General features: G+C 37.0%; 3 protein-coding genes across 6 annotated transcripts in view; 2 read left to right on the top strand and 1 right to left on the bottom strand.

The window, feature by feature from the left end:
- Positions 1-4,596, bottom strand: part of sdc2 (syndecan 2) — a 36,421-nt gene extending 31,825 nt beyond the window's left edge. Inside the window, exon 1 of the mRNA XM_059556207.1 lies at positions 4,180-4,596. Coding sequence (XP_059412190.1) covers positions 4,180-4,239 — 60 coding nt within the window. The 5' untranslated portion in view covers positions 4,240-4,596. The remainder of the gene's footprint in view (positions 1-4,179) is intronic.
- A 5,513-nt stretch (positions 4,597-10,109) lies between these two features.
- Positions 10,110-18,768, top strand: LOC132144712 (probable thiopurine S-methyltransferase). Of its 3 annotated transcripts, XM_059555269.1 has the most exons (10): positions 10,112-10,239; positions 16,245-16,383; positions 16,414-16,509; positions 16,939-17,031; positions 17,123-17,255; positions 17,760-17,812; positions 17,908-17,982; positions 18,077-18,162; positions 18,278-18,322; positions 18,459-18,768. In XM_059555269.1, the coding sequence occupies exons 3-10, from the start codon at positions 16,415-16,417 to the stop codon at positions 18,575-18,577; spliced, it is 699 nt and encodes a 232-aa protein (XP_059411252.1). In that variant the 5' UTR covers positions 10,112-10,239; positions 16,245-16,383; position 16,414; the 3' UTR covers positions 18,578-18,768. The 3 variants fall into 3 exon arrangements, with proteins under 3 accessions (XP_059411251.1, XP_059411253.1, XP_059411252.1); XM_059555268.1 differs by having other exon boundaries at positions 10,110-10,239; positions 16,269-16,509; XM_059555270.1 differs by having other exon boundaries at positions 10,110-10,239; positions 16,269-16,509; positions 18,278-18,326; positions 18,462-18,768.
- A 680-nt stretch (positions 18,769-19,448) lies between these two features.
- LOC132145301 (exostosin-1c-like) overlaps positions 19,449-21,872 on the top strand; it is a 48,885-nt gene continuing 46,461 nt past the window's right edge. The window contains exon 1 of one of the 2 annotated variants that reach the window (XM_059556205.1): positions 19,449-19,637. The gene's annotated coding sequence lies outside the window, so the exon portion shown is untranslated. Of the gene's footprint in view, positions 19,638-19,740; positions 20,520-21,872 lie in introns of those variants that run through there. The other variant, XM_059556203.1, reaches the window with a different exon arrangement.

The raw sequence follows: 21,872 nt of genomic DNA, 5'->3' as shown, positions 1-21,872 counted from the left end.
AATCCGATGACGACTTCGAAACTTCTAAAGTGTTTCCACTTTTGTGTGCCATATGCATCAGATATTCAGCCGTGGCGTGACGTCCGAGTTTGAGACTTTGCTTACCAAGATTGCACTTATCTGATCAATAATACAGTGAAAACAGTAGTTGAGAAATTATTAAAAACCTATTTTAAAATATTTTAACTAATTTATTCATTTGATAGCAAAGCTGATTTATTAGCAGTCATTACTCCAGTTTTCAGTGCCTCATGATTCTTCAGAAAGTTTGATGTTTATATCAATGTTGAAAAAAGTTGTTGCATATTTATTTTTTTTAAACTGTGGTACATACTTTTTGAGTGTTCTTTGATTAATATAAGATTTAAAAAAAACAGCATTTACATTAATTAGAAATCTTTTGAAACATAAATATTCTTATTGTTGTTTATCAAATTAATGCATCTTTACTGGACATACAGTGTACTAGAATTCACATGTAACTCGGACTACCAAGCAAACTCAGAGTGGTTAACTGGTGTGCACCAAAGTTCAGAAAACCATTTTTTATACCAACCAAACTCTGACGTCAAACAGACCCTGGCCTGCCCCAAAAGCTGCAGTATGAAAGCAGTTAAAACGAACCCCCTTCCATTTTAACCGCTGTTCTTAAACCACAATCCTCCAAAGGAACTTTCCATTTGCTAAGCTAATAAAGAGCAAGAAAAGTCAGACTAGGAGCAAAAGGAACACATTTTAAATGGTGGAGCGTGCTGAGGGTTTCTCTTTTTTCCACAAGCATGTGTGTTCACAATGGGGGGGGGGGGGCTCTGGGCCATGGCTTTGCACCCTTGAGGCTCCTTACGGTCTACGGTAACCAGGCCAAAGCAGTGATTTGGCAGCAGCACTTTCAGTCATAGCTCTGTATCGAACACGTCGGTTTGCGTTGTTTGTCGATTTCCACTGGTATGCATGTGAAAGAACAGTATCCAATTCTCGGGGGGTGGGGACGTGAACAGAGCCGCTTTGAAGCAAACACACATACGTGTTGCAGATGTTTGTGGTGTCAACATAAACAAGCAAGAGGCATGTGCCATCAGAGCATAGCAAGGCATATCTTTTTTCCCTCCCCTACTCTGCCTCTTCATTCTTTCCATCTGCTGGGAAAGAAGATAAAGAATAATGCCACTGTTCTTTGGAGTAACCGAAGACAGGGTAATAATAATGACGAGCTTACCTGCAGGGAGAGAAGTCGGCTGGGGCTGAGGTTGCATGGCTGATGACAAAACAAGAGCACTCTGGGATTCCTTTACAGGCCTAGTGGCCCAGTGCCTGCTGAGACCATTAAGGATTATGCAATGTGGAACAGTTAGAGTCAATCAAAGAGAGCCCCCCAGGGAAGAGTGGTGGGATGTAAGATTTTCTCCTGTGTGTCCACTTTAAATGCATGCCAGAGAAGAAAAAATGCTTCAATTATATTACCGCTCAAAAACGTTGAGGGCATTTTTATATTTATGCTCACCATTTATTTGATCAAACATACAGTAAAAACAGCAATATTGTGAAATTGTATATTTGAAAATACCATTTATTCCCATGATGGAACATTGATTCTTTTCTAATTATGAGATTCCAACTTTATTCATTCAGCTATGTTTTTAAAAAAAGATAAAAGCCATCTAGAAATATCGTTTCCTCACTGATAAAAGGTGCTGACAACCTCGTCGCTGATTTGTGGACGTGTTTTCATTGACAAAGTCAGCGCTGGCAATCAAAACCTGAAACTTGCTGTAGCATGTTACACTATTATTATTTCATAAGCCAATATTCCACCATAAACCATTAATATTTACAGGACAGTGTAAACGGGAGCACTTCTGAGCCCTTATCTCGCAGACTCAATACATTTTTTAGTACGCAGGATTATTGCGGATGTGTGTCCATCCGCCTTGCTAATCACGAATAGAAAAACAGCCTCAGGTGAGAGGCTGGCTGAAGCGAAGGGTGAAAATGAGGTCAGCATGCTACTATCTCTCGCTCTTGGTCGCTCTGTGCATTCATTTAATCATATAAGCATCCGGACAGAGCGTAAAATACATTCTTATAAAAATAAAGGTTCCTAACTGAAATTACTGGTCCATGAAGAGCCTTTAGAATCCATGGAACTTTACTAATCTTTTTTCCTTTTCATTATATTGGAAAAAAGTTTCTTTAGATTTTTAAATGCTCCTTTTAAGAACTGTTCACTGGAAGGTTCTTTGGGGAACCAAAAATAGTTCTTCTATGCCACCTTTCTTACACCTTTTCTTCGCAGATTAATTCTTAAGAATGTAGTAACAAACTATAAAAGTGGTTAAAAATAGTGCAGGCAAATATTCAGCTCGTTACCAAATGTAGATTTAAAAAAGCATTTATGCACATATCTATGAAGTGTTTTGAAAGAAAAACTAACCTAATTAAGGACAATTTTAATTAAAAACACTTTATGTGGCTTATGCGTCTTTTTATTTCTGACACTAATTTCTTTCCAAACACTAAAAAAACTTGTTTGGGTGAAAACTAATTCCTTGAGATCTGTCACAGGCAAAAAGAGTGCAGTGACCATGCAAAACATCTCCATTTCGAAGGCAATGTTCACACTTCCCATGAAAACATCATGCAAATTACACGGTCAAACATCTGGCCGCAGCCAGCACACCAAACTGTGACAGGTTCGTAGCATACAATTTCAGTGAAAGCAGAAGTCAAGAGGCACAAAAACAGAATTAATAACATTCTCAGGTCACAAACCTTTTTTTTTTTTTTTTTTTTTTTTTATTGGAGAAGGGGACGGTTGCTCTCACTGGCATATACATGGATCATCCTGGAGATTTCAAGCCAGATAACTTTAATTGCTCTGTGTACATGATGCTGGTATAGAAAATCTATACGCTATGCTGGATCTTACTGAGATTGATGCTGCCTTCACGCCTCTAGGCAAAAGTGAGTGAGTGAGGTCCTAATCAATAGGAGGAGACAGTACAAACCAGCATGCCAGTCAACTATGGAACCAAAGCACAGGTGCCAATCCCTTGGCATTTCGTCAAAAAATTACAAGTAACTGGCTTATTCAGGATCCACGACCACCAAATGCATTGCCAATTAACTGTATAAGGCAGGCAGGCAGAAATGCAAAGTAGTCCTGTGTATGGTTAATGAATGCTCCAGAACATACATTTTCCATCTTGGTCTAGGATTATAAAGAGTAACTGTGACTTTTAAGAAAAAGCCTATGCAAAAATCAACGATCGCATGTGTTCACATTCTAGAAAACCGAGCCAAGTGTTACCAAGAGAGAGTTAGTGTCTGATTTACAGCTTCTGCATGTTAAGCTGCTCTAAGAAGCACCTGGCCACTTTAAGCAGGGGGTTTATGGAAAAGTTGGATGCGTGTTGACTTTAAACAGAAGTGTTACAGATAAAATGAGTGCTATTGGTCTGAAAACATAGGTTTATGGTGCAATCTTAAAGTTCAGCCTGCCAACAGTTGTCGAGAAGGCAATGCACATTTAAATACTGTATATAGTTCCCACTACAGTCACATTTTGAACAAAAAAGAAAACGTTTAACCAAAGCAAATTATTTCTGCATTCCCCACTTTTGTACCTATCCAGAAATGTCTCCACAACCACGTTGGTTTTTATGGCCGAATTTTTAGTAGCTTTATACGAGTCTGTGATTCTGATGAGGTTGAGAGAACACGGGTCTTTCTCTGCTATACATTACACAAAACAACAGCGAAATAACTATCAAGCTTCATTCCTCATTTTCCAAAAATTTCACAAACACATCAAACGCAGTATTCCTAACGTTCATTAATACCTAGCTTGATGTCTTCTTCACTAGTTTCTATTTATTAGTAATTAAAAGATAAACACACACAACATTTGGTGTGTATCAATACGTATAGTGTAGGTAAAACAACAATGCCAAGCTGAATTGAAAAACACTGCCGTGGTTAACGAAACGTATACTTTATACATTACAACTGACGCGATACATATCTAAAACATTAATTATTATTGAAACGTGGCAAAGTATAATCAGTCCAACAGTGAAACAGTGTTTGAATGGTTACTTTATAACGTGGACGGATGGCTGCTTGAGTTTACGCTCAACTACCCCCCCAGAAAACCGCTTATTGTTCTCGGTTGAAACTCACCCTTTCCCCGGAAAGAAAGGCTGTCAAGCCGAGAGTTAATATCATCCAAACGTTCCTCATAATTCCTTAGTCTTCGCTTGTGAAAAAGGAAAATATCGTCCCCGTGTCTTGTTTCCACTTTTTGGAGAAACTCTTCCCTCTCTCGCTCGCGCTCCAATCTCGCTCTCTCTCACAGGACTCAAATCCCACCGGATACGTGTTGCTTTTTTGTCTGCTTATTCCTCCGCGCACTCTTGTGCAGTAAAATAGGTCGTTTTCGATATGTTTCGCCAAGTCTTACGTGTCGAGACTACGGCCGGATGCGGTTAAAGCTGGCACTCGTTTCGCAAAGGTGAATTTAACGTGAGGTCTCTCGGTCATATGTCTGAAGTGGAGCTCTGCTGTCGAGCCAGAGCCACCCGCAGGACCGAGAGGAAAATACGGGTCAAACAGAGGGAGAGCTTGAGCAATGATTGACAGAGAGCGCGACCATATGAAAAGACAACTTCAATTCTGGTTTTCAAAATGTTTGTTTTCTGGTTTTCAAAATGTTTGTTTTAAGACATGTCAGATTTAAGTACTAAGACCATATAATGCTTTTATTACACTATGTTATTTAAATGAGTTATTTATTTGTACATTCCCAGTTACTTAAATACATTTAATTATGTAAAAGCATTTTGAGCAATCGTTGAGTATAAAATGTACTTTATGAATATTTTTATATATTTGATTAGGAATAAGTCGGATTTGTCAGTGAACAGGTTGAACCAGTTTTCCAAACCAGTTTAAACGGACTGAATCGGTCCGAACTGAATCAACCACTTACTAACTCACTGAACTGTGAATCTGAGCCAACTATGTTCCAAATTCTTGAAGTATTTTAAATTAAACGCTTTTTATTTGTATTTTTAGGCATGCACATAATGGTGGCACCAGGGCCATCGCTAGTGGAGTGAAAGATGGTGATGATTATAGGGGCCCCTGGCTGAGAGCATACACCCCCCCCCCCCCCCCCCCCTGCGATCTCAACCGACTGGCTGAGGCCAGCCTAAAAAGATGCACAGGACAGTTGACTAGCCACTGCTGTGCATCATCATGAAAGATTATCATTTGCACGTGTTTTTAAGCCTTGCCAATTTAAAAGTTTAAAGCGTTCAAACACAAGGCGCAGAAAAACTGCGTCTGGCACGCCGTGTTCGGTGCGCACACAGAGAGCCACGTCTCACAGAAAACAACACTGAACCGAGCATTCCTTTGCATCCTCCTGTACCCTAACGAACAAATACAAATCACAGTTTAAACATGTAAACAGAAAAAGATGTGAAAGAGAATTGAGCACCCACGCGCACACAGAGGGATGCTTCTCAAAGCACTTGGACACCGAATTTGGCTCTTCTTGCTCTTGTACCAACAAATACATACAAAATTATGTCAAAAAATCCAAGGAAATGAAAAAAGAAAATCACTTACTGCTCCTAAGTGATAACTAGATTACTTTTGTATTTTTTAAGAAGAATTAATCTACAGTCAAACCAAAAATTATTCTGACACCAGATATAATTTTGTAAATATTTTTAATAGGGGGTGCAAGACACTAGTTCATTTATGTAAGTGAGTATAAATAAATAGAATATACAAATTAAACAATTTCAAAAAGGGCCCACTGCTTCAACCTGCACTGGGGCCCGGCAAACCCCAGCTATGGCCCTGGGTGGCACTATAAAGAGTATACCTGCAAGAACTCACTAAATGAATTCTCAATGCAATGTCTCCCCCTATTGGACAAATGAGTAGCATGTAATGCTAAACAATATCATGCAGATTAATAAATCCTGTTTTTTATTTTTTAACCTTCTCTGAGTGGTCATGATCTTCATTTACTAACCACAATCTATGAAACAAAATTAAGTCTCAATGTATCTGTAACTATGCAATGCATTTGAAAAGAATTATGAAGCAGTAAATCTCTTAGAGAAAATTAGACTCTTGCTTCCTGATCATCCTGAAAGATAACAAATTAACCCCCTGCACAAAAACACATTCACCCCTCCCTCATTTTGCTTTGCAGACCAAGATTATTATCAGTGATGTCCTAGATTACCCCGACAATTAAGGTGATGGAAAAGCCTCTTCTGCCAGAACCCTGAGGCCTCTTTTGTGTCCTTAATAAACACTTACATATTCATCAACAGTTATCCAATACTAATAATGATAATATAAAATGATTCAACTATTTGTTGGATAGATGACACAAAAGCAATGTAATGCATTTCATTTACCCAACTTCCTTAGTTTAATATATTTTTCCAATAATCATTTCTATTCTATCCCTAACATTAGGATGTGTTCACTTTTAATAGGACTGAACTGAATAACAATATTAAAAGTTTCACCTAGTGGCATGTATTGTTATTTCTTCTTATAAAATATGATTTTAGTCAACAACCCTCATGCAAAGCACGGTGGACAATAAACAATAGCTAAAAGAAATTAGCATGGTGTAAAACCCACAAACAACAAAAGGTAGTTTTGTTATCCCCAATCTACTTTTAACTTTGGCTTCCCTGAGGCTTCAGGGTCATTGAGCTGAATTAGCTCAAAGGCTTTCCAAGAATTCCAAAGGTAAACGCAAAAGAAAATACAATCAGACTATTAGAAACACTTGCAAAATAGATGCATACTATGCATTTTCGTAATTATAAATAGTTCAACCATAGCACAATTAAATATTACCTAAGTGATTTTAGCTGCTCTATAAAGACCCTCCATCACAGCTTCTAAATCAATGCATTAAGTTTTAGGACACTTTAAGGCACCTGAAGCCCCAAAACAGGTGAGAGGTCTTTTCTTGTGGAGTAAGCAGCAGAGAGGCCATCAGGGGGTAATGCTTGGTTGTGATTATGCTCAGGACCAGGCACCGGTTTGGCTTCCTGAGTTAAAGGTCAGGAGACAGAGAGTGAGAGTATGAATGAGAAGACGGGCCAGTAAAAGCTTAAATCTTCACTTGAAGTTACTTGCACACAGAAGTTTATCACGTTACTAGCAACATATCACAGAGTTAAGACAGACCTTCTAAAACCTCTACATTAATACATGCATAAATAATAGGGCGTTTCAAACTAATTTAGTATAAATGTGTCTCAAATCATTTCTATTTGTTTGACACGTATGTAGAGACACTGAGGCAAAGAAAACACTAATGTCATCATTGGAACCATATTATGAAACTCTTGAAACTGCAGGTGATGGCAACTAATATTCAATTACATAATATTCAAAGACCTCTAAAAGGTTTACATTCCTTATGAATCGCAATGGTCAAATGGCATGCACATACCTCGTAGAGTTGTCTGTTACAGCAAGTGGATGATACCTTGATCCTGCAGATATAAATCAGGCTGGTTGTTTCCTCAAACATGCTCTCATTCATCACACTTTTCATTAAAGCATTGAAACACGCACAACTGATCTCAAAGGTATGGTATCAATAGCTGTTCTGACCTGTCAAAAGCCATATGGTGCTTTTGAGGCAGATTTATCCCTAGCAGTAGCCTGGAGTGACAGAGGGCAAACTGCTTTTGTGCCAGCTCCACCTTAGCACACGTTTCTCCATGCATCTGCCTCTCAGTGTCCTCTCTGAAAGAGCAGGTAGATTAAGGATGGCATGCTGTTAATGCAATCGTCATAGATTAATATGATTAAAAAGCTGTGTTAGGTTATTGAATAGGGTACATACACATCTTAATTGTGACATTTTAGTAATTCAGCACTGCTCTTTTAATAATTTCATGCTTTTTAATTCATGCCCGGCTCCAAATTCAGACTCACCCAATGAGAGACTTCGGTCTTCCCTCCATAGTATTGTTTTTTTTATTTTTTTATCAAAGTAGCACGAAAAGTAGAGCAGGAGATTGGCAAGAAACCCATCCAGTTCTTTGCTCCTGCAAATATTTTGGCAAAATATATTTGGAATCATACAGCTGCACTAACATAACAGCAACTAAAATGTACTTTTCATTAAGGAATGAATAAAAAGTTCATATATTAGACAACAAATAGGAAGAAATCAGTAAAACAAGTGAAAATTAAGAGAACGCAGATATAAAAGTCATCCTCAAATAAAATAAATATTAAAATAAAATAGAATAAAAAAGAAAACGTACTTTAGCAGAGATATAAAAACGAAGAGGAATGGGAAGCCTGTCGTTTTCCTGTAGCAAACAGGCTGCTGCCACTGCAACCCATTAAATGTATATTAAATCATCCTGGTTATGGGAAAAAGACCATTTTTCATGGCTCATATTGTTTTCATTATGTAGCAAAGTATACGGATCTACATTTAACATCCTGAATCGTGACACATTCCTTTTGTTAGCATTTTATTGAGGTCTTGAAGGCATCCAATTGAGCAGGTCTCACAGTATTCCTTTGAAAAATGAAACTTAGTAAATCAATTGCTCAGAGTAATACATCAAAGACCTGCATAATGACCACCATGCCAGGAGAATGAAGTTATTAAGCCATAATTATTTCCTGATGTCTGCCAACCATATGAGCTATAACATTAGAAAACAGAAAACTTTTGCAACTTCTACAGATGCTTTCTGAACTGCTCTTGCTATGCAGATGTTTTTTTTTCTTCTTCTTCCTCTTCGGTTTTTTTTTTTGGCTCCGAAATTACAAACAAATCAAACCTAAAGTACTGATTTTGCTGGTGCAAAAAAATTATACAATAAACTAAATAAATAAATGCAAAACCATACCAAATAGTGACAGATTGTTAAAGAACATTATAATAAAATACCAGTTAACAAGACATGGCACCTCTGTTAATTTTAAATGTTTTACCATATAAACTCCAGGCTGCTTGTTTCGTTGTTCCAGTCCCAACACCCAGAGGAAGGGGAGAATTATTAGGGGGAAATGGGTAAGACCTTTCTCTTTTGACCATAATAATCTCTAGCTCTTTTTAAAGTTAGCTCAACTAATTATTTAAAATAATTAAAAAAAAAGAATAATTTATTAGTAATAATAAATTAATAATAATTGTATTTGTTTTTTAAAGATATATATATATATATATATATGTATATGATTTATTGTGAAAGGATAATTCTACTCCGCGAGCAGCACGTAGGCAACAAAAGACAGCAAAAACCAATAATTTGTTACGTCTCATTTAACAGACGCTTTTATCCAAAGCGACAAGTAGGAGAGCATTTAACCCACATATATTATGTTTATATATATATACACGTGTGTGTGTGTGTGTGTGTTTCTGTGTGTGACTGACATAATGTTTGATTTGTCTGTCATGATTACTCAGTTTTAATAATAATGTAGTTTACATAAATTATTTGGTTTTGTAGGGTCGAGATCGAGATATTCATACTAATGATTTATAAAGTTACATTAAATCCTAACTAATGGTGAAAGTACACCAAGACATGTATGAAGATATTAAATACAAATAGATTTTATTCCAATATAATCATATTGACCAATATAATGCCAATATGTAGCTTTTTAAAAACAATTAGGGACAGCTTGATACACAAACATCATTATAATTATTAACTGTAATTGTTTTTTATTGTTGTAACTATTATTTAACAAAAGCACAAAATGTTACTGTCCACGTAGTGAGATTGCAATGATATTTTGACCACCGGACAAGGAAATTAGAAATGCCTCCAATACTTCCAGTGTTTTCTGCTGCTTGTTCTAACATATTCGGTCTATTCATAGTCATAGTACTGAAATTGTTTTGTAGAACAGTCCTGACCGTATTAGCATGAATTCCTATCGTTTCAGTCAGCGATTCTGCCAAAGCTCACTCAATAGATTCACTGTTCTAGTAGGCTACTGTTAATTCCAGAACCGGGAGCGTCCACGGTATCCTAGCGACATCTGATCCACAAACGGAAGCGCCAGAACTACGTGTGACGTTTGCGGGAAGCCACGCCCACTGCGCACAAACTCTTCCTGTTATGAAACCGGTGCATGTGAGCAAAGACTTTGAGATGGACTTTGATGTTGAAGCGGTTATTCGGTTGGTTACTGAATTGGAAATGTGAGGTAACAGATTTTAAATCTTTTCAAAAATGTACAGTGACTGCTGCAGATTCCTCTTAAATGTCTTTTGCCTGACTAAGCTAACTGCCTTGAAGTGACGAAGTTAACGTTATTTGTTTTGTTTTTCCAACATTTATGTCACTAGAACTCAAACTTAGAGTTTGAGTTATAGTGTTTTCTTATAAAGCACGTCGCTGCTGCAAAGAATGCAGTCCAAACTGCTGTACAAAACAAAAATAATAAAACCAGCAATAACACAATAAAACAAAACTAACGTTACATAAAAGACAAAAATGGAGTTCTCTCCGTTGGCCGGTGATCGCCCGCTGTTATGAATCAGAGCATAGAGGATAGGACAGAAAGAGTAACAATTCAAAGATGACATGATATATGCATTGTGATCGTGATTATACAAGTTGATCAGGTGTTAAAACGTGTGTGTGTGTCAGGAACGTTTCCTCCGAGGAGGCAATGGAGGCAGTGTCTCCTCAAAAACTCGGATGAGAAAATAATCGATATTACAAAAATAGAAGGGCGCAAATATGATTAAATATGATATTAAAAGTCTAAATGTCACTCGTTTTTATGAAGTAACACTGTCCAACACTCACCTACAGGTAAAGTTACAGCGGAAGCTTGCCTCCCTTCAGTCCATTGACTTTCTACAATATGACAGCGTTTTAGTGCCACGTTGAAAAAAAAAAGTTAAGATTACGAGATTAAAGTCAAAATACTTCGAGAATAAAGATGAAATATTACCAGAATAAAGTATAAATGTTTAGAGAATAAAGTCTAAATGCATCGAGAATAAATTAGAAATGTTTCGCCAATAAAATCCAAAAACTTCGAGAATAAAGTCGAAATGTTTCGAGAATAAAGGCAAAATACTTGGAATTGATTTGAATATTGTTGCGTCCGAGCTAGAGATCGACCGATATGGGTTTTTCTAAAGCCGATGCCGATGTTTAGAGTTCAGGGTCAGCCAATATGTGCTGCCGATTTTCAGGGGCGATATCTTGAAGTTTTCACCTTCATTTGCATGCTAAAATGTCACACTAATAATAAGTGGATGCACAACATTTCTAAACTTAACATCATTTATTGAGCACAGACATAAGTCAATCAGAAAGTCAATCATTTACAAAAAAGTTTGAGCATTTATCAAAGAGAATTTTTCAAGTTTGTTGTAGGGCTGCAACTAACGATTATTTTGATAATCGATTAATCTGTCGATTATTTTTACGATTAATCGATTAATCGGTTTATGTACTTATATTTTAGTTTTTTCCATTTTTCCCCCAAAGTAAATTATTAATAAAGGGTCTTTATCATTCAGCATAGATTTTTAAGAGATTTCAATAATTTTGCATTGTCATATCCTAATCAAAAATATACCTGGAGTTGTTTTATTATGTGTTAGTAATCCTTTTGTTGAACTCTTCTGCAATCAGAACACTGACCCATACTCTAGCAAATTTCACAAGGAGATTTCAAATAATGTTTTCACCATGGCAGTCCTTAGAGCTCCTAAAGTAGTTTAACATCCCAAACAAAGCTTATTAAGGAATCTTTCAGAACATATTTTCACGAAGAATAAGGATAAAACAGAATAAGATTGCAGTGCGTTGTATTTTATTATTTACTGGGAAACAGCTTTATAGCTTATGCTGTGAAATTGTAAACAATCCTTCGAATAAAGTGCCAATGGCATGAAACCTGAATGGAACTCACAATTTAAAGTAAAATCCATCAGAAGGTTGTCCAGAAAAAACGTACACACAAAAAACCTGCTGTGTGAAAAAGAGCAGTGAATACTTAGGAAAAAAAGTGCATTTCAAATATCTTTAAACATTTACCTCTCTCATTCAGTCATAACTAGGCTGCACGACTGAATTATGAACTGGTAAACGACAAACTGTTATCAGCTTTTACGACTAAACATTTGCAAACAACATTGTACTGGAGAATCTGCACAAATAAAAGGCTTAGGGGCCGTTCACATATCGCGCCTAAAACGCTAGGCGCACCCATAGACTGTGCGCACCGCTTTCTCCTCCTTTCCAAAGCGCTCGTGCAGAAGCGCCCCTGAGGCGTCTGCCTTTGCTAAGCAACCATGACGTGCTCTCTCCTTGAAGACGCGGAAATTTCAGCAAAGGATAAATGGATTTGCAGCTCTAAAAATCGCTTGCAGTAGCTCTGCTACTAAATTTATTTCAAAATGGGAATCCATATACAGCTATGATCAGCTGTTCCTTCATCTTGGCTGACCTTTTAACGTTGTTACGGGAAAGGATGAAGCTGATTATTTAGTTCTTGTCACATGACCCGCGGTGCGCTTGCTGCATTCTGAAAAGTTGAAATGTTTTTAACTCGATGCGGTGTGCACGCGCCTGGAAAAACGGGTGCGTCGCGACCGCGTCGCTTCCATTATGAGCGCGCATACTGTGCGCCTACATTGGAAATAATGAACATGAGCGCGCAAAAGACGCGATATGTGAACGGTCCCTTAAACAGTTCAGTAGTGCAGAGTTTACAGGTTAATCTTCTTTTTTGAAGGCTCAAAATAAAGTACTCCCACATCCTGCTGAATGCTGCAGAGACGCCGTTCGGGAAGCACGTGACATAAAACGAGGCCAGCTATTGGCTATTCGCTACTTCTCCTGTTGCACTGGCTGAGTAAATCCTCCGGTGGCTCATTACTGCCACACTTTGGTCACCGCAGATCTGAAATATGCACGAAATAAGCCGCTTACGGCAAATAAATTATTTAGCAACGAATCGATGACTAAATTAGTTGACAACTATTTTAATAATCGATTTTAATCGATTAAATCGATTCGTTGTTTCAGCTCTAGTTTGTTGGAACATAAATGTAAACTTAAATATACATTTAAATAAAATGTTATAAATAAAAATCAATTAAACTGAAAAATATAAAAAATTAAATGTATTAAAAAATAATAATAGTAGTGCTGCAAACACACTAGCAACCAGCAACATTTGTGTTTGGTAAAAATGACACCGAACATCTAAAGTGCATTCTAATTTCAAACTTACATCGCAGTCTGTTCATTATTAAAATAAAGTACAGTCAACCAAACATATAAAAGGTTCCACTGGTCAGTTTAAATAGACCGTACCATACCGGTCCACTCTGCTGTTATGCCAAGGACGTTTTTGCTCATGTGAAGAGGATGATCTTTTCCGTCTGGTTTACATTAAAAAAATATTATAGTTTAACATTCAGATACATTGCGAATGTGGAAACATTTGGATATGCGCAGAACGAGACCTGAGCAATAACCACCAAATACATCTAGTCAAACCCGCTAGTCAAACATCTAGTCGTCCTCGTATGCACGCACTCATGCATGCACTGATGCAGTCATGCGTCTCGATCTAATGCTCTGTAAATGCAGGATTTTTTTAAAACAAATAGGCTTAACGAAATGCAAAAATTCTAAATCGAATATTTTGCAGAACAGGATCAAAAAAAAAAGTACTGGTCATAATAATACTTTGATGTGAATAATACTTAAAATGTTTGATGTGAAAAAGCGGTTCACTGACTGCGCAGCACAGCCACAAGCGCCACAGTTACATTTGGGATCATTTTATTTTTAATACTATAGTGTCATTTGAAAACATTGCAATTGCGTTTTAAAATACAACAAAGAGCACCACGAAACCATTTAAAGAGGCACATTCGGTGGTCTCCTTGACGGGAAACAGTCAACAAAGTAACATGATCTAAAACATATGGTGCACTCTCTTCATTTTATCAAATGATCATAATCACATCTATTCATTTTACAGTCCTGCTACTAGCATTTTATTCAGACTAAAACCCCTTTAATTCGGTTGAGAAAGCTTTTTTTCCAAGTGGCTTTGCACATAATAATACCGCTGCAGACGCATTTTGCAGTATTAAGGTTATTAATTGATCGTTAATTTAAACGTCGATCGATCATGGAAATAATCGAATATTGACATCCCTAAATGCAAATGAGTTGGATGGAAACCTGGCTATTGTCTGCATCAAACCATGCTTCCGAACAAAAGTGATTCACGGTTCTGGGCAGCTCCAGGACAGTTGTCTCTCCGAGCACGCTGCTGTCTGTGAGCGGGGCGGAGTAACGGAGCCCTCAATCAACGCTGCAGTGTTTGTAAGAGCTGCCAACCTCTCCACTCCATTTACAGAGTGAGATTCTCTGACTATCTTTATCTCCCAGGACTGTTGTTGAATCTTCCAAATGTTTTGGCTTGGGGTCCTTCACATGCGCAGCAGCCCTTTCTACTGCAACAATAACACGGGGCTGCCTGCCGACGTGCCTGACTTTAAATCGGCGCTACTAAACATGGATATCAGCAGATGCCGATATATTAAATAATGACAAATATCGGCCCGATATATCGGCCGAGCGATAAATCGGTCGACCTCTGGTCCGAGCTTAATATCAAGAATAATATTTATTAACAGACTGAACAGGAACAGGAACTTTTTATCTTAACATCAGCTCACACACCCAATCAACATTCCTTCAAGGGGGCGTTGTAGCTCTCTTATTTAACGCTTTTTAAAAATACACTATAAATATATGTGGGATTATTAACAGAACTCATACCATGTGTCATCCTCGGGGGGACAGTATGCTTGAAAATAATTTTTCATATCTTCCGTTGCATTCGTTTTTTGTAGTGCGTCAGCCACCCAATAGTAATAAGATTCGTACTTTTGATAGACCTACTTTCAATGTCTCAGCTTTCAGAATCAGTTTTATAGCAAAACCCAAATTGTCTTAAAATAATGTGTTTTTCAAGCTCTTTAATGATCAGATTGCTGTATTTATGTGAAACAATTCATTAAATGAATTTTCACAAAGTGAAAAGATAAAAATGACTTTGTTTCTCTTTGTGAAAATTCCAAATAGGCTATGTGAAAATGTATTCTCGTAACATTTCGACTTTATTCTCAAAACATTTCAACTTTGTTCTCGTAATATTTCAACTTTGTTCTCGTAATATTTCGACTTTAATCTCGTAATCTTAGAATTATCTTTTTTTATATGGCACTAAAACACCGTCGTACTACAGAGACCTTAAAGCATGCCTTGACTTTTCTGGAGGCTCATTGAGATGAATTGGGGAAAGTCACGTGAGAGTAGGCAATACCTCCATCGCTCTATAATTGGATATTATTGGTTAAGGTTGGATGTTCAGTTCTTGCAATAAATCCTGCCCCTTGTTTTCGTGCGAGCTCTCGGTCTGATTGAGGAAAATGGATTTATTGGCTAATTATAAAGTAAGTAAACAACTCTCCCGCTTGGATATCACTTCTTTGTCACGTCAAAATAAAACTTGAAATGGTCTGAAAACGTGATGACTGTGTCAGTTTTTAGTGAGTACTTAGCTTGATGAAATGAAAGATCTATCTTTGTGTCTGTGGCAGTGTTTACAGAGCTTTTATGACAAAGACCCTGAAATAAGTTAACTAATTAAAACAATTGATTAACATCAGTTTACAAATAAATATATTGGTAACATTTTACAATAAAGTGTCATTTAATGAGTTAACTAACATGAACTAACAATGAACATTTATTACAGCGTTTATTAGTCTTTGTTTACATTAGTTATGACAATAACAAATACTGCTCAAATACATAGTTCATGTTAGTTCACAGTGCATAAACTATGGTTATATATATAACTATATAAATGTATAAAATATATCAAACTGCCTCCTCATTTTAAAACACCACTGGTGTGTGTGTCGGTAATCCCAACAGTTTTTTTTTTCTTGCATAGTTTTGTTGATTTTTTTTGAGGATAAGTGTATGTCATGCAACATGTTCAACTTGACAGATGAATCTGATAAAATAAATGTGGGCCACAGTAGCTTGATTAGATCAACAATGACGTCAACAATGGAATTTTTCTAAAAAATTTGAAGATGCTGATCAGCCTATTTATTTTGATTTCCTAACTATGCATAATTATGTGCTTAGTTGCATTTTATCATTTGCACATAGCAACTGTCTGCTACCCTGAAGAAACCAGCTGAAGAGAAGAGAAGAGAAGAGAAGAGAAGAGAAGAGAAGAGAAGAGAAGAGAAGAGAAGAGAAGAGAAGAGAAGAGAAGAGAAGAGAAGAGAAGAGAAGAGAAGAGAAGAGAAGATATGTCTGTCCAGGAAAACCAAGTGATGGCTTTGTCCGAGTGGGAGGACAGGTGGCAGGAAGGAAGAACTGGTTTTCACAGATCTGCAGTGCACAAGTAATCACACATTTAGTCTCCACAAACACTACAGTTGTCACCTTTTTTCTGTACAGATTGTTTCAAAACAGCTTCACTGTGATAAACAGGAGGAAAATTACAGAACTAGTTTTACTAAATCAAATATAAGACATTTAAATTCTTCTGTGAAGCAGCTCTAAACATAAAATAGTGTCATTATTCAACTCAACTGTTGATTTAGTTCAATAACAGTAATGATGTTACAAAATGCTATGCTATTCTATCATTAATCATGCATACTAACACATCATATACTGAGCTCCATGATTTAGACACCATCCTGCGTTGCTTATGAATAATGATCCTAAATGTGTAGAGGAATCAAACAGTAGTATCAATTTATTATTTTACTGTAAATGTCTTGCTTCAATTGTTTCAGTTTCCTATTTTTTTGTACCTTTTTGATAGTTTGCTGGAAAATAACTTGGACAAAGTCGTATGTGGACGAAAGGAGGTTCGATTCTTCTTCCCACTATGTGGAAAAGCTGTAGACATGAAATGGTATGAGGTCAAAAGTCTCTCTGTGTTTAATGAGTTATGTTTAAAATTTTCCTAGCACTTTCATAAAATGTGCAAAAAAAATGTTTCGCAGGTTGGCTGATATGGGTCACACAGTTGTTGGAGTAGAAATTTCTGAAAAAGGAATCAAACAATTCTTTGCAGAGCAAAATCTCCCTTTTAATGAAGAACCAGTACCAGCCATTCCTGGAGCAAAGGTTTTCAAGGTATCTAAAGGTCCTGCATTTGTCATCCATACCGATTGCTGGGCACAAACCAATGATAAAATAAGCCCTAAAGGATTATATATGCCCATAAATCATACACTGAGTTATTATCCACCTTATATTGCAACATAAGATACAAGACATTTGAATGTCCAAGACTTCTGATTAATTAGATGATGTTCAAAAGTTTAGTGCCACAAACCATCTGTTTACGATTCTAATAATGAATTCAAATAATATCATTACAAATACCAGTTTGCAATATAAAGGAGCGTATAAGAGACACGTTTTTGTACAGCTAAAATAACTAGAAATGAATGAGGTTAAGCATAGGTATATGCACTGTTATATGTATTGTTATAATGCATTTTCCTCTGATGCCCCTCAGTGTAATACACTCCCACTGTGAGATGGTCACAATGCTTTAGCTTTCTTTAATGGAAGTAGACAGCGTGATGTCTTTGTGTCATGCCCACTCACCTAATGCATTTTCCTTGTTCTCAGAGTGCAGATGGAAAGATCTCCATCTATCAGTGTGACTTATACAAGTTCTCCAGGTACATTTTATACTTTCTAACTTTAGATGATAAAACATGTCACATGAAATGCTTTTAAATGCCTCTGTGTCTTTTCGGTCTTTGTCCATATATAGTGATGTAGGAGGAAAGTTTGGAGGAATTTGGGATAGAGGAGCGCTGGTGGCTATAAACCCATGTGACAGGCAAAAGTAAGTATTAAACTAATAAAAAACATATGTTCTTTTATTTAATAATTTATTTAAGTGGGATTGCATGTTAATACATATTCTCTTCATCTCCAAGGTATGCTACTCTCCTTATGTCCTTAATGAACAATGACTGCAGGTATCTGGTGGACACACTGGAATATAATCCTGAGCTGTATAAAGGTAATGTTAAGGGGGAAAACGAATGGAATAATTCATTATTATTATTATTAGTGATTATAAAGCTTATGTGTGTTGTCTTTAGTAGTTTATATTTGTTGCTATGTTTGAAATACAGGTCCACCATTTTTTGTATCAGAAGAGGATGTAAAAAAATTATTTGGTGAGTTTTGGTTACTGTTCTGACATGTCTTCTTACCTATTTTGTACCTAGATGTTTTCATCATTCATTATGTATTATAGAGCTTTTTTTTCTAAATAAGTGTATCCAATAATCATGGTGATGTGTCATGTTTCAGGAGGTGGCTGTGACATTGAGTTGATAGAGTCTGTAGATGCCTTTGAGGAAAAGCACAAATCATGGGGACTGGATTCAATGACGGAGAAAGTGTACCTTCTCACTCCAAAAGCCCAATGATCAATCATCAAATCTACTGGAGGGTTATTAAAAAGTTAAAATTACTTAATAATTCAATAAGTAATTGTCAAAATAACATAGGGTTAATAAAAGGCAATTTGCATTTTTCTGTTTTGATAACAGTGGGCTGCAAGTTGATTATTCAGTATTTGAATGTAATGCAAAATATTTTAATAAATTCAAAATATTTATTTTATTGTTTATTTTTGTTTCATAACTGTTTATTTCAAAAATGGTCAGTGATGTGAGCTCTTATTCTGACCACAAGATGGCAGTAGTTTGACAGAAGTCCGCACAGATATAGTGACATTTAAAAAAAGATTTGCACCTGCGAGTTCTAATTCAGTATTTCTACTGAATTTACTGTGCGAATATTGTAGTATTGTGGTAATTTATATAAGTCTGTTCATGCCACTTAAAAGCCCATAAACATTTTTTTTATTTTGCAAAATGTTATAGTTATCTGATTCTGATCTGTTTAAATCTGTTCAAATTTGGCAAGAGACTCTTTGAGGCAGTAAGAAATATGTTTATTTTTTTCCATATATTTTTGGAGAAATAATACTGAACGATTCGTTAATGGGTCCGTTAAGGAATCATTTAAAGAAACCAAATAACGTTTCCCGTCTCAAATCCTGAATCGTAACCGTGTAAATATTACTCCCTTTTAAACTCGGATAAATACTTTGTCAACCTTCAAGTCGTCAAGGTCTTTTCTGGTTCACCGCACAGCGTCGGCTCGCGACCTCCGGCGACAGTGACGCGCACCGTTGGCCAGATGTGCGCCTGTTTACTTTAAATATAGCTCGTGCAAAGGCACCCCGAGTCTCTGAGCCAATCACGAGCGCCGGGGGCGGGGTCAACTGGAATGTTGTGGATGCGAGAAAATGAACAATGTATTCTTATAAACGGATGCTGTTAACGGATGCTATCCAAACGCATCACCTGTACATTCACGTGTATTAGTATGGACAGAGGGATAAGCATCTGAACGCGGTGATTTGGGTGCGATTGAACGGGATTTGCGGAGTGCACCATTGAGCTCCTGCTGAAGTTCAGGGTGAGGTACTGTCGTACTGTACAGAATATAACTGAGCTAGATTGTGCCCTCTGCATCGCACTGTTTGCATAGCTCATGGTTTCTTTGTGTGTGTGTTTTTTTTTTTTTTTTTTTTTTTTTTTTTTTTTTTTGAATCATCAATATCACATTATTTCAGTTCAATTTTAGCGTCCGCTCGCAATCCACCCCAAGGGCACTGCGACCATTGTTTCCTTGTCATATTTCATACAAAAGGCAGCGACAGCTCCCATCCACCAGCTCGCTAAAATATTAACGTGGCTGTTGGCGTTTCAGTGTGCCTAATGACTACATATACAGGCGGCAGTCTCATCTCTTCATTCATCCACATGATCTGACGTGCAATTAAGGTAAGAAACCCACATTGTTATAGCAGAGCAACGCCTCTTACGATGAGCTATTACTGTCTGGAAGCCGATAACAAACAAACCAGCCTCAGGATAATTGTAGCCCGCAATGGAATATTAATATTTGCCTAAATCTGCTTCTGTATCATTAAAGAGTGGGAAGAGAGGCAGGGCACGCAGGAGGAGGTGTGAGATTACGCGCGCGCCGCTCTGTAACTCAATCAGGTTGTAGAGCTGGTAAAGCGAGAAGGCACACGCGCCCCGGAGGAGGAGGTGGAGAGAGCGAGAGAGAGAGACGGAGGTTTGAAGACAGCCGAGGTGTCTACGGCGCTGGTGGACTCCGTTCAGGGGTGGACTATGTGGCATGTGTGTCACTGCATCACGTAATATTGTACTAAGTGAAAACAAGCAGGGCCATTTGACAGAGCGAGGAGAGAAGGAAGCGTTCAGTATCGGCAGGGGATAATGATGAGGAGGAGGATGCAGCCATAACGAGGGACCAACGCGATAAGAACAGGTAACGCACTTAATCCCACCTTTAATCACGAAATGGCGGGAAACAAGCCACAAGAGTAGAATAAACGTGCAAATGTAGAAATGGCAAATATAATTTCAATTTAAAGTGCCGAGACTTTATGGATATCCGGATATTTTAATTTTAAATAACTGAATTTAAATAAATATTATTTAAAACTAGAAATCTATCGTAAACGCTTACATATAAAAAAATAATAATTAGTATAAACGCTAAATATATATGTTAAAAAGGAGTAGCCTATTTAAAAATTATATATATATACTGAGTAACATTAAATCAAAAATAATATATGAACGTAAATTGTTAATATAAACAAACTAAGTATATTACTTAATATAGACTAATATAGAAATGTGAAAAAAACTATTCGTTTTTTTATATATATATATTAAATGAAATCATGGGATACTCATAAATTTTTGACAGTGTATTTATTTTTGAAGTGTATTTCAGTAAGAAATAGTTACACAATATTTTATGACTTTATGTAAGAATGGATCATCGGAAGTTGTAGTCTGTATACAAAAGAAAACAGTAGATCAGAGCTTGTGATTGCAATTTAGACATGTTAGGCATCTCCGCTATCACAGGTGTATCCGGATCGTCACAGCATTTTAATGTTGAGTGCAGTGTCTTTTTAATTAGATCCCAAGATACCAAGAAGTGGTTAAGATTCAACAAAACTATCAAATCTGTGTCAGAGCAGTAATAGGTTTTTACAAGATGAGTTGTCTGAAAGGCTTGCAGAGCCTTTAGAAGAAAACTAACACATACAACTAGCCTTGGAATCGGAATAGATCTTTGGTTGTTGTTGTTGTTGTTGTTCATTAGATTTTTGTGCCATTATGTGAGCGCCATGTGACATGAAGCTTCCACCCCTGTAGTGCAGTTGAAAGAGCAGGAAAACCGGGAGGGGACGCAAAAATGGCAGGGATCTCGGTCCTTTTGACAGGTTCTCATAACTCATTCCATGGCGTCATATAACAAAATGTATATGACTTAATTTGGGCCAGAGGAAGGTAAAAGAGAGGAAGGGCTTGGGAATGAATAGCCTGGCATTGTGGGAAGGAAAGTTGTAATTTAAAGCTGTTGAGATTTCTAGCTGCTTCAGTCATGCAGTTATGACTACTGCTGATGACCTCCAATTGTCCCAGTCTGTCCTGTTTGTTAGGATAATTAGCCCTTAAGGCATGTGTGTGAGGAGCACATTGTTTAGACATAATTAATCAAGCCTGCTGGTAATTATTGTTGTCCATAAATTAAAACATGAGTGTAGCAGCGGGTGTTCAAGAAAACGTAGCCAAATTAATAACCATATTGCACCTTTTTGCA

The sequence above is a fragment of the Carassius carassius genome, chromosome 8 (genome assembly GCF_963082965.1).
Source record: "Carassius carassius chromosome 8, fCarCar2.1, whole genome shotgun sequence".
NCBI lineage: Eukaryota > Metazoa > Chordata > Actinopteri > Cypriniformes > Cyprinidae > Carassius > Carassius carassius.
Note: the sequence above shows the minus strand (reverse complement) of the source record. Positions and strands in the feature narration are given on the sequence as shown.